A 12,092-nucleotide genomic window follows, 5' to 3' on the forward strand; every position below is an offset into this window, starting at 1 on the left:
TCAGACACCCTGGGGCGGAGCTGGTGGGCACGGGGGAAAGATTTGGGCATCTGCGGGAGAGGAAGCCGGAGCCCCCAGGGCATCGGCGGCCCATCCCCTCGCGGGAGGTGAAGGAGCTAAGAAAGGCCCTTCCTTCCTCTCCGCACTTCAGGCCACGTGGGCAGGGCAGGGGTGAGGCTTGGCCCAGCCCGGGCCCGGAGCCCGGCCTTGGGCTGGGCTAAAGAGCCAGGCCGCTAATCACAGAGCCCCGGCTTCAAATGGCTGAAGCGGAAAGCTCAGGTTAGCTGAACCAGAGATTCCAGGGGCAGGTCTGTGTCTAACGGACAACCAAGGGCCCGATCAGAGCACGCTGCTGGGTACCGGGAGGTTCGATGTGCTGAGAGACGCCCGGCCTAAGCCGGAGCAGGGGAATCAGAATCAGCGGTGGCACAAGGCCGGCTGAGTCCTCCGCAGACTGCCGAAATTCCGGGGGCTCCCAGAGCACCCGGGATCACCTGACCCCGGGGGCGGAGCTTCGGCCTCGCCCCCAGCCCCAGGACACCTAGGCTGTCCACAGAGCTGGCCGCGGTGCTGAGGGCAGGGAGGCCCCCACCCTCATACAGGTGACCAGACTGGATCTCTGAGCTTGGGTGAGCAGAGACCGGAAGGGCTCAGGGGTGTCCCACAGCGGACCATGGGCTCCGGCTGCTTTGGGTGTGGGTCGGCCTTCCGCTCTTTCCTAGGTTCTTGGGAAATCCTCAGGCAGGCTCCGGGCCATCACACTGGGGATCCTGGCTTGGCCTGCGGGAGCCTCGGCCGGCAGTTGGAAAGCCAAGGGTTAACCAGGAATTTCCAAGCTGTCTGGACAGCCTGGAACGAGCATTCCCGGGGGGCGTCTCTAAGCAGCCGGCTTCCTTTAAAAGCCGCCCATTTTAACGGGCATTCACCAGAGCAGCTCCCGCCTGGCTCATTCCCTGGGGAGCCGGGCTCTGGGCTTCGGGCCCTCCCCACACTCCAACCCAGGACAGAGACAGCCCCAGCCCCCAGGGAGACAGCACAGCCAGCTCTGGCAGGAAAGAACCAGACACGTGTATTCCACAGAGATCTTCCTGCCACCCCCAACAGTGTACAAAAGTCTAGTTCTTAAAAACAAAACAAAACAAAAACAACCTGGCTCAGTTTGAGGAGGGACAGGTGCAGGGGCTCAGCTCTCGGCCTCAGAGCAGGTCATAGAAATAGTCCAGGCCTTGTCCCAGCTCCCAGATGGCAATGCCGGTGCCCAGCTCCTTGGCGAGGTCCAGCCGCAGCTGAATGGACTGAGAGAGAAGAGGTGCCTGGTCACTCTGGGCCTGCCCTGAGCCCCCATCCCCTTGGCACACCCATCAGGTCTGGAAGCAGACACATGGACGGGGGCTCCCAAAGCCCCAACCAGCCAGGGGCCTACCTCGGTGGGCCCCCCTTGAAGACAGAGGGGTCTCTCAGAGAGTGGATTTTGCCTCCAAAGGGCAAATTTTACAAACGGAGTCAGAGAAGGCACAAGGCTGCTGGTCGGAGGTCACCCCAAGACACACCTCCCCCTAAAAGTATCACCCAAACCTAACAGAAGCCAGGCTGGTCCAAGCAGGCCCACTCACGTGTCCCACCCAGGGGGCCCATGTCATTGCTGTGGCTAACAGCCTTGGTTAGTGGGCCTGCAGAAGCCAGGGGGAAGCCCAGTGGAAGCCCAGAGTCCATGACCTCTGGACAAGGTCATGCTCAGCCCAGACCACAGCACCAAGGCCTTCCTTCTGGACAGCAGGGCTATCCTAGGCTAGTGAAAGGGTCCGAGGGAGGAGCCACGAGACATGGCCATGCGTGTGACCACAGCCACAATCCTGAGGCTGCACAGGGAGACAAGTGGTCGGCCTCCTCTGTCTAAAGCACAGGGCTCACCCTCAACCCTCTATGGCCCCCTCACAGATGCACAAACTTACCTTTAGGGTTGGGAAGAAGATAAAATGCTTTCTGCTTTTGCTTCTGAAAGACACAAGGCAGAGTGAGGGTGGGGGGAATTTCTCATCAGCTGCTTTTTTCAGGGTAAGGTCGGCCCTGATGGAGGTCCACTGACCTTGCCTCCTCGGAGGCTCAGAGAGTTCACTGCCTGGCCCAGGGCCTGGAGGTGGGATGTGCCTCCAGACCCCCATCCTGGCCCTCCAAAATCCCTCCTTGCCTCAGGCCTCATACTGCAGGATCTCCAGGCCCCTGGTCCTCCTAGCTGCCCTCCTCTGGCCATTCTCCACTTTATCCATTCAAGCAAATGCACATTTATTAAGGGCCGGTCCCTAGACTCAACCCCAGGGCCACAGTAGGGGATGGCGAGGCCCTATAAATGTAAACGTAGGTCTGTGACTATTTGAGAAGGGGGCAGTGCAGAGAAAGCCCTGTCTCCCCAGAATTATGGTCCCTGCTCCCATCCAAGCTGTCCTGCAAATGCTTGGAAAGGCTGTGGATTGGGAGGCTGCCGTGGGAGGGTGACCCTGATCTGGCCCCCTTCCTGCAGCCTCCATCATCTCTGGGGATGCCCACTGAGCTCTCCGACCTGCCCAACAGAAGCCGCTTTTTGGAGCTCATCGGCAGCCTTTGAACCATCCCAAGGCTCTGGCCCGTCCAGACCCTTCTTGTCCTGACTCTGTCCTTGGGGCTGTCAGCCATACCTCCCCACGTGGTGCCATCCTCCCCTTGGGTGGTGCCATCTTCCTTTTGGTGAGTGTGCCATAGGTACTGTACCTCGGCTGCACCCCCTAAGTAGAGGATTGGCTTCAGCTGAGCCCCACATTTGAGGAAGGACATGGATGAGCTGGAAATGGTTCTGAAGCGGGGAGGAGCAAGATGCCTCTCTCAGAGAAGGGAAGACTTGGGTGGGTACAGAGGCAGCTTGAGGCTGGTGCCCACAAAGGGACAAAGGATCCCAGGGAGGCACAGGCTGCCTGGGCAGGTGGTGGGGGGCCCCTTCCCTGGCTGGAAAGGTCAGATGGCCACGGGCCAGTGGCCTCTGAGGCCCTTTCCAGCCCCCCTGGGGCCGGAGGGTGAGAGGACAAACCTCTCCAGGACAAGGTCAGAGCTCCTGGCCAGGCCCCTCCCCCCCTGCCCCCCCAGGCTCAGTGCTCACCTTTTGTACTCAAAGTAATGCTCTGCAAACTCTTGGTGCCAGATCATCTTGGGCTTGTGATCTTTTAGGACCCGGATATACCTGAGGAAACCAGACAAACCCCAACGGGCATCAGGCAGGCAGAGCCAGGAGCTGGATGGGACCAGGGGCAGTCCCTGGCCGAGGCAGCTGAGCAGGGCACAGGCCAAGCCAATGTGCCTCACACTGAGATGAGAAGCCACCTACTGAGGCCCCGGGAGGAGCCCTAGCCTGTGCCCTCCTTTGCGCTGAGCCCAGGGCCCTGCACCTCAAAACATGAGGAGAACAAGAGGATGGTGGGGAAGGGGTGTGCACACACTCCCCCCCACCCCAAGTCTCTATCCACAAGCAATCTGGGGCTCAGGGCAGCTTGGGGAGGGACCCCAGCTCCCAAGACCTCTTTCTGCCATCCCCGGCACCCCTCCCCTGGCCCATCTGCCAGGGGCAGGACTCAGAGGGAGCACTGTGACTGCACCAAACTGCCCCTTTCCATCCCCAAAGGCACTGGTGACCACCTTCCAACAGGGCCTCTGCCCTAAATGACATTCAGAGAAAGACCTCAGACTCATCCCTCAGGAGAAAGGGAGAGGGCTGCTCCAGTGTGTGTCCCCTGACAATGGGGAACAGAGGGGGCTCGTCTGGGCTGGAGCAGCGCACATCGAGGGTGAACGCCCCCAGTGCCTCCGGCTGGCCGGACCAGCAGCTGCCCGTGTGTAGCCCTGGTCCCTGACCTCACCATCTAGCAGGGGCCTGGGTGACAGCTCTTATGGCCCTTCTCCCTCCCTCCATCCTCAGGCTGCCCTCGCTGGTCCAGGTGCGGAGAAGGCAGAGACTTAGGACACATGGACTCAATCTTGGGGAGTCTCTAATGTGGGGTGGGGGTGGGAAAGGCCAGGATTCCTGGTGCCTCACAGGAAAATCTGAAAGAGTCTTAGAAACTGATGAGGTCCTTTGGTAGAGAAGTCTGCGCCAGAAAAGAAGTGGCTTCCTCTCACTCCTCCAGCTCCTGGAAAGCTTACATTCCACAGGATTTTGACAAGGCTGCCTGAACACATCATAGACACAGCAGAGCAAGCTTGCCCCCACTGAGATAGACATCAGTAAGTGTAAACATTAAATAAAATTGGGGTGGATGCCAAAACACAGGCTTGGTGGGCTGACCTGAGCCCTGGGTGTGGTAACCCAAAATACTGGGGGTGGTTCCAGGGCCTGAGGGAACCCCAAACTCCTTGCAGCAGTCTGGCATTCCTGGAGAGTTACTGAGGTCAGGATCACATTCTACGGCTAATCTCTGGTTAGATTTAAAGAATATAATAATTAATAGGTCTTCTGTCTCACAGAGAGAACATGCAAACAGATATATACCAACAAACAAAAGATAAAGGGGGCTGAAAGGCAGGGAGGCCAACAAGGAGGGGGATGAGGGGGTCTCTGCCCCTGCCTCCCTCCCTTCGAGGTGCCTGGAGGGCCAATGAGTCTGAGGCTGGGGCTTCTGGAGGAGGATGACCCAGGGACCTCACTGGGGGCCTTCTCCCCCTTCAGGGGAATGTGGGAGACAAAGGAGAGTCTGGAAGCCAGCCCCCAGCCTTGCCCACCACCATTCTCCTGCTGTCCCCTAATGGAAGGGCGTGCAAGGGAGCTCAGGCACTGATGTGATGCGGCAGCCACCACTCAGGTCTAAATCTCCGTGACTATTTAAATGGAGATCTTGACTTGACTGCCCCAGTGGAAATACCCAAGGGCACAAACAGCCTGAATGAAACACGACCCCAGCTTGGCCTCCCGGACACTACAGCCCTCGGGGTTCCTGGAATGACTCTTCCTTCCCTCGGCTCACTCCTAATAAAAGTCAGGAGAGGGCAAAGGCGCATCAATCTCAGAGGGTGAGCACCATCCAGAGCTGATGACGGGAGATGGGGGAGGAGACGTTGGTTCCCTGAGGATGGGGGGGTCCTCTGGAAGCCTCGGCTCCCCCCGCCCCCAGTGCTGCTGCCTGCTGACTCTGGGCTCTCTGTCTCCCTGCTCCTTGTTTGTCCTGAAGAGGACACAAAGGTACTAGGAATTTCAGCCTTCCTCCTGACCACCTCTCTTCCACCTGGGGCCATGCCTTAAATGACCTCGAGCAGTGCCTTGGCTAGGCTGGCCGTAACTGGGTGTGGTAGACTGGGAGCTTGCCCAGGGCAGGCAGCCAGTCAGATCTCTCTCCAGCCCCGAGCACAGGGATGGTTTCTTCGCGGCCAAGCCAGGGAGATGCGCCCGGGGGGGTGGAGGCACAGCCGCGGCAGCTCCCTCTACCACCGGCCAGGCTCTGTGGGGGGCTGTGCCCCAAGGCCGCCAGACACAGGGGCGCTGGGACACAGCTGTTCCTGGGCAGGGTGGGTGGTTCTGCCTGGCACTGGGCAAGGCTCCGGGAATGCGTGTTGTCTGACTGACCCAACCAGCTGTCGGGCTTGGGATGCAGAATGAATAGGAGTTTACTTTTATCTGCTGCAAAGTCTCTTTTTTGTTCAGATCGAAGTCTGGAGATGTAGCCAAGGCTCCAAGACTGTCAACCCTAAGAAGACGACCTCCAGAGCAGTGACAATGAGAGGTTCCCGCCCCTGACCGGTCACATAAAGGCAGCTCCGGTCCTCGGATTCTCAAGACAGCCTGTGAGGGAGACGGCATTGTTATCTCCGTGTTACATGTGAAGAAACTGAGGCAGACCAAGGTCGGTGACTAGCCCAGGTCCCGCAGCAGCCTGATAAAAGGCAGAAGGATCACTGCCCCGCAGCTTTATTCGGCCTCAGGCGTCACTGGCAGATCAAAGCCTTCCCACAGGAGCTGTCCCCTGGCTCAAGGGGCGTCTACACTCAGCAGAAGTTCAAGCAGGGACGTGGATCCCCCAAACAGGCTTGGGGGAGAAGCTGGGGGGCAGTGTTGGGAGAGGTGGTGGGGGCCCATCCAAGTGGGGAGCATCCTCTGCCATCGGGGCCCGGCAGCCCAAGTGACCCCGTCCGGGGGTCGGATCATGACAGAACTAACGTGAGACGTTACAAGATGACGCTGATCACACACACTTGGCAGAGCTTCTCGGGGATTCCGGGAGAAGTCACCATGTCATTTCTGCCCTTTCCCAGGAGCTCGCTATGGACAGAACCGCGAGAAGGTCAGACACGGGAGAGACCTACAGCAGCCAAAGCATGCACACCCACACTTGGGAAGGGCCGGCTCGCCCTGAGGACCTCAGAGGAACACGGGAAAGCTCACAGGACCGTGATCAAGGGGAGGCAGGAGATGAGGACTGACCACTAAAGGTGGACGCCCTGGTCCCAGTGCAGACAGCCACGAGTGGGAAGCCCAGCAGCCTGAGAAGGCAGTGCACGCCAGGCCACGTCGCGAAGCCACCACAGGGCGGAGCGGGCCCACTGTCCTCGCCCCGTGGATGAGGACGCCCTACCACAAGCCCGTAAGCATAAGAACCCAGGCGGTGGAGGTAGCCCCCAAACGACCAGGAGGGGGCCTGCAGCCACAGTGACCGAAGACCCTCACCACCCAGTCCTAGCTCCGCCAAACTGCTCAACGTTAGAAATGGATGGGATTTCATCATGGAAGCCACAATGAAGGAGAGCTCATCGTGGGGGCCTTCCCGGTGGACTGGCAGCTGGAACCTTCCCTGCGATCTCTCCCTCTCATCCTGGGGAGCAGGAACCGCCCCACTTCTGTCCGGATGGCAGCACCTACCCAGCGCTTTGCACACAGTAGGTCACTCCAGAGGAGAGTAGAGCAGAGGGAAGACTGGGGTGAGAAGGGTACGTCAGGGAAGAAAAAGGCCCCGACTGCTGCCCCTGCGGGCTCCCGACTCCTCCCTGCCCTTTCCAAGGCAGACTGGCACCGGGCAGAAGCTTCCTTCTGCCTCTTACTGGATCCTGCTGGTTTCGGGCAGAGAGGAGTGCGCTCAGCCTCCTCCTCCTCCCCCTGCTCACACTCAGCGCTGGCTTGTCCCACCGTGGGCAGGCGGCTTTTCGTGGAGTCTCCCTGCCTCCCCCTTTCCGATGACCTTTCTTTAGACTGGGAGTTCCTGGAGGGCAGGCTGTGGCTTTGGCCTTTCTCTGCCTTCCCAGCAGCTGGCACACGGCAGGCGCTTAATAAAAGCTTGCTGACTGACAGCCGAGTCCAGAGCAGATGTAGGTCTGGGCTCCACCAGGCCAGGCTGGCACCAATGGAGCGGGCCCTGTGCCACGCAGCAGAGGGAGGAAAGTCAGCACATCCACAAATGTTCTCCTGAAGGCCCGGCCCGTGAAAAGTGAACGTGTCCCCTCACAGCTGGGCTGGAGGGAGCGGCAATGCTGGCCTCCGTTAGCGCAAGCCAACGCAGCGTGATTTACCGCTCGCCCCCTCTGAACTTGACTAATTGGCTGCTTAAGTCATCCTGCCTTCCAAATATACTTTAATGTAATTATGCCATCGCCATATGGATCAGTGCTATAACTCCCAGGACTTATGTGTTCCCGTGGATTTTCCGGGCTAAGGAGCCTGCTGCTGAGTTATCTGTAGGCGCAGCCCCTTCACAGGGTTTTGGAGTCTTCAGGAAGTGGATGGACAAAGAGCCCCCAGGGCCAGCTGGGGACCTGCCTGAGATCGCCTCTCTGGGTGCCATGGAGCCACCCCTCCTGGAATGAAGCCAGCTGGCCACAGCCCTCGGAGGTGAAGGACCCTCCTGGCCTGGGCTGGGGAACAGCTCTGGGGGAGCATGAAGACGTGGGGCAGCAGCGGGCAGAGGCCAGCCCCCCCATCACCCACCCCTTTCTGGTCTCCTCTGCAGATTCCCTGGGGCTTATCCTTCCTGGGCTGAGTAGGACCAAGGCCTCATCCAGGCTCTAACCCGGTGTCCCCTGGGGCTCTGCCCTTCTTTCTTGGGGTTCAGTCAGCGCTCACAGATGATTCCTAGATCTATGCTCCCCCTGGATCTTCGGCCCCCCATCTCCCATTGCTAAGTATCTCTATCTGCAAGTCCTGGGAATAACAGAGACCTTTTTAGCCAGGGTGGATTAAGAAAGTAGTCCCTACAGATCAGAAAGGGGGATTAAAGGGAGGGAGGAGATGGAGAGACCGGGAGACGTGGGAAGTCAGTGTTAAAGCTGACCAGGAGGATTATTCTGGGCAGGCAGAAAGGAGGAGGAGAGACTGAAGCCCTAAGGAGCAAGGAAGCCCCCGGGGAGACCAGTGGTGGCCCCAGGGGTGTGTGCAGGCAGTGGGAGGCCCACCCTGGCAGCTCCCCTCCCAGCTCCGCTAGCCACGAGCTGGACGACCTCAGAGCTTCATTTCACAGGTGAGATGCCCAGTGGGCATCAGGGTGACCTGCCCAAGGTCCCACAGAAAGGAGGTGGCAAGGGCCTCAGACTCCCCTTCCACTAGCTCTTGCTAGACAGAAGGCAGGAGCCATTCTCTCACCTCCAAGCCTTAGCTCCAATTTCCCCTCCCCCTCTTCCCCCCCCCCCCCCCCCCTCCAGCACCCTTCCTACCTCCCCCTCTTAGAAAAACTCAGCTTCCTCCCACCTCCCCAGGGCCTTTCCTGCTCTTCCCCATCACCAGCAGGAGCTCTAAGCAGAGATCAGCTGCAAAACAGTATTTGTGTATTCATTTATGCTGCGGGGCTTTAGAACAGAAACTCCTTGAGGGCAGGAACCCTTTCCTTTGGCTCCGCAGGCCCAGCAGCCAGCAGAGAGCTCCAGTCCAGCTTTGGGTGCTCTCGCTGGTGGGTCCTTGAGGTGCCCTGGAGCAGAAGGATTCAAACCCAGGCCCAGGGACTCCCCACTACACCCAGTGCCCCTCAAGAAGGAAGTCTGAGCTTCCTTTGGAACCAACCATTAGGTCCTTTAGCCCCAGGCTCGGCTCCCAGCATGGGCCGGAAAAGGAAAAGATGGAAAGCCCTCCCAGTACCGTTTCACTCCACTCTTTTCTTCATTCATTCACTCCTTTGCTCATCCTTCATTCACTCATTCGATCCTTCATTCAGTCCTTCATCTATCCATTCACTCACTCATTCATTCACTTGCTCACTCACTCCTTCACTCTTTTACTCATTCATTCCTTCCAGATTGATTTTTTTTCTTACCTAGCCTGAATCACTGAATGGGTGTTGCCTCAGTCAAACTGAGACCTGATAAAGGCCATAGCTTACAAGGGCCGCGGTCTCCCCCTGCACCCCAGACCATCTCCAGTCCTCCTAATCTACATCTGGCCACTGGACCCAGAAGGCTCTGCAGGAGAGAGTGAGGCTGGCGACTCTGCACAGCCAGCCTCACTTAGATCCAATTCACTTGCATGTCATGGCAGCGCCTCCGGATGTCTCGGTCCTCTCTGAGAACAAGGACAAACCCACCACCTTCACTCGTTCAGGTGTGGGGCCCCAGGGTTCCAAAGTTCAAATGAAACAAGTGCCTGCCCTTAGAGAGCTTCCAGGTTCTCCTGCGAGGAGCCCTGTGGCCAAAGCCGCTCCCCTCTGCCTGAGCGCCTGGAGGGGGAGGGGCAGGGCGCACCTGGACCCAGGGGCCCGCTTCCTTCCTCTCAGAAGCTGTGGGGGCAGAGCAGGGAGGAGGAAGACACCCAGGAGGGAGGTGCTGCTGTGGTCCCCATTTTATAGATGAGGAAACCGAGGCTCTCCAGGGCAAAGCGATTGGCCTGGGGAGTGTCGAGGCCGGATCTGCCTCCACGTGCAGCAGGGTGCCAGGAGGAATGGGGGCAGGTGGGCTTGGGCAGAGGGGCTCAGGCACCTTCGGGCTTCCCCGGCTCTCTCGGTAGGCTGCTGGCACACTCTTCTCTGCAGGAGCACCTTTCCTTCCACAAGATCCCGGTGCCATGCCCACCAGACCCACAGAGAAAGCTGCTGGGAGCTTGTGTGTGCCTGCCCTGAGCGTGGGGAGGCAGGAGCCAGCTTTGGGGCAGGTGGCCGGGCTCAGTGCTCACCTCAGCGGCCTCTGGTCCAGTGTCCAGCAGGTGGTTGGGCAGCCTCTGCCTGGAGACCCCCAGGGAGAGGCCCCTTCAGCCCAGCTCACTCAGCTGGTGTCTGAGGAGGGCACCTGGACTGTCAGTTCATCTTCTGGCTCAGGGCTTGTCGGTAGGATTGGCCACGACACCCCCTCCCGTGGGGCACATTAAACACGGCTCCATCTCCACCACTCTGGATGCATGTGGCTTTCATGTTCCTTCCTGCACCTCGGCAAGGAGAGCCAAGGGCACAGATGAGTGCCGTGGGGAAAGGGGCATCTCCCATCGACAGGAGGCCTGAAGGAGGCCCGTGGGCCCTGGTGATGAGAAAGGGGCCCCCTTGCTGCTCCCCAGACGCTACCACGCAAACACTGTCTCCCCCAACCACAGCCACCGAGTTCTCAGGCTCATACAAAAGCCACAAGCTGATGGCCTGCCCAGCCCCCGGGGCTCAGCTCCTCCATTTTAGATGTCCTCATTCTCACAGCCAGCTGCCGTCCCTGGCCAGGACCCTCTGCTTTTGCCACCAAATGAAGAAGTGACATCTGCAGGAAATCATCTGTGTGGTCAGGAGCTGTCTGCATTCCCACCAAGGCAGGAGGACCCATTCCCGAAACATGTCAGCAAAGAAGGAGTCTGGGCCACCAGCCTGGTCAGGGGTCCAGGGGGCAAGGACCTCCTGAGGCCTGTCCTTCAGGCAGGAAAGCAGGGCCAGGAGAAGTGGGGAAAGAGCCTGGGCTGGACTTTGGCCTTGACCTTGGGGGCCCCTGGAGGTCACTGAGTATGAAGACCACTCCAGTGGACTGGACGGGGAGCGACTGAGGCTGGCCGCCCCCAGCAGCCACTGCCATAGTCCAGGTGGGTGGTGAGGAGGGCGGCGGCACCTGAACAGTCACCGTGGCCGATGGGCCGGAGACGTGGGTAGGAGTCCGTGGGAGAAGCAGCACAGACCGCTTCCCAACTCTGCACTCTCGCCCTCCCGCAGGCCCATCCGACAGAAAGCCCAGTTTCATGCTGGAATTTAAACACCTGGGGCCAGGACAGGACCTGGCATTTGCTGGGAGAGAACCAAGAATAATTGAGGGACGATACCCTGGGCAAGTCACTTCACCCTGTGTGCCTCAGTTTGCTCATCTGTAAAATGAGCCAGAGAAGGAACTGGCAAAGCAGGCCAGTGAGAACCCCACGAGAACCCCAGATGGGGTCATGGAGAGCTGGACACGACTGAACAGCAACACGGCGCTCTGCCTCTGATCCTCCCTCTCTACAACACACCCTCCTGGTTCCTTCCACCATCTTTCTGGGCCTGGCCACCTCTGGCTCACCATGGACCTTCCACAGGGGGGTGGGCCAGGGCAGAGGACACAGGGACGGCAGCCCAGAGGCCTTCAGGGGGAGTTCAGGCCTTCCCTCCCCAACCTCCCCCCACCCCCAGTTTATTAATACTTTCATAAGGAATAAGTGAGCGGGCCCAACCCCATGGGTTTTTCTTGCAGCAAAGATCAATTCTCTCCATGTTCCAAGGACTCTCTTTTTGCATAATGGCCACAGAAAAGTCAATAGTGCATTAGGGAGGCGATACAAAGCTCACTTTAGCCCAGACGCTGGCAAAGCATCCTGCTCTGGCGGCAAAAGCCTCCATTAGCCAAGATGAGCGGCTGGTGTTCCTTTGGGCCTTCGTCAGACAGCGCTGCTGGACACGGGGACTCTCGGGTCTGGCCCATCCCCTCCTGGAGGGGGGTCCTTTGGCCTGCCTGTGACCTGATGGCGGCAGGTGGGGGGAGGGGGGCTGCGGCACACAGCTGACCCCTTCTCCTCTCCCCTCACCAGTCACTGTATGTTGGTTCTGGGGTGGCCGCAGGCTGTTGGGTCAGTCCATCCCACCTCCCGAGCCCCTCTTCTGCCCCCACAGCCCCTGACTCATGTAGCAGACGGGTGTGTGAGGAGATGCTGACCCAGACCTAAGCAGGGACAGATG

The 12,092-nt window shown here is 59.3% G+C and overlaps 1 protein-coding gene across 1 annotated transcript in view; it reads right to left on the bottom strand.

Annotated features, from left to right (window-relative positions):
• Positions 1–1,049: 1,049 nt before the first annotated feature.
• CHID1 (chitinase domain containing 1) overlaps positions 1,050–12,092 on the bottom strand; it is a 90,512-nt gene continuing 79,469 nt past the window's right edge. Inside the window, exons 11-13 of the mRNA XM_027860197.1 lie at positions 3,128–3,208; positions 1,953–1,995; positions 1,050–1,295 (exon numbers count right to left, since the gene is read on the bottom strand). Coding sequence (XP_027715998.1) covers positions 1,197–1,295; positions 1,953–1,995; positions 3,128–3,208 — 223 coding nt within the window. The 3' untranslated portion in view covers positions 1,050–1,196. The remainder of the gene's footprint in view (positions 1,296–1,952; positions 1,996–3,127; positions 3,209–12,092) is intronic.

The sequence above is a fragment of the Vombatus ursinus genome, unplaced genomic scaffold, assembly GCF_900497805.2.
Source record: "Vombatus ursinus unplaced genomic scaffold, bare-nosed wombat genome assembly UNPS02014176.1, whole genome shotgun sequence".
Classification (NCBI taxonomy): Eukaryota; Metazoa; Chordata; class Mammalia; order Diprotodontia; family Vombatidae; genus Vombatus; species Vombatus ursinus.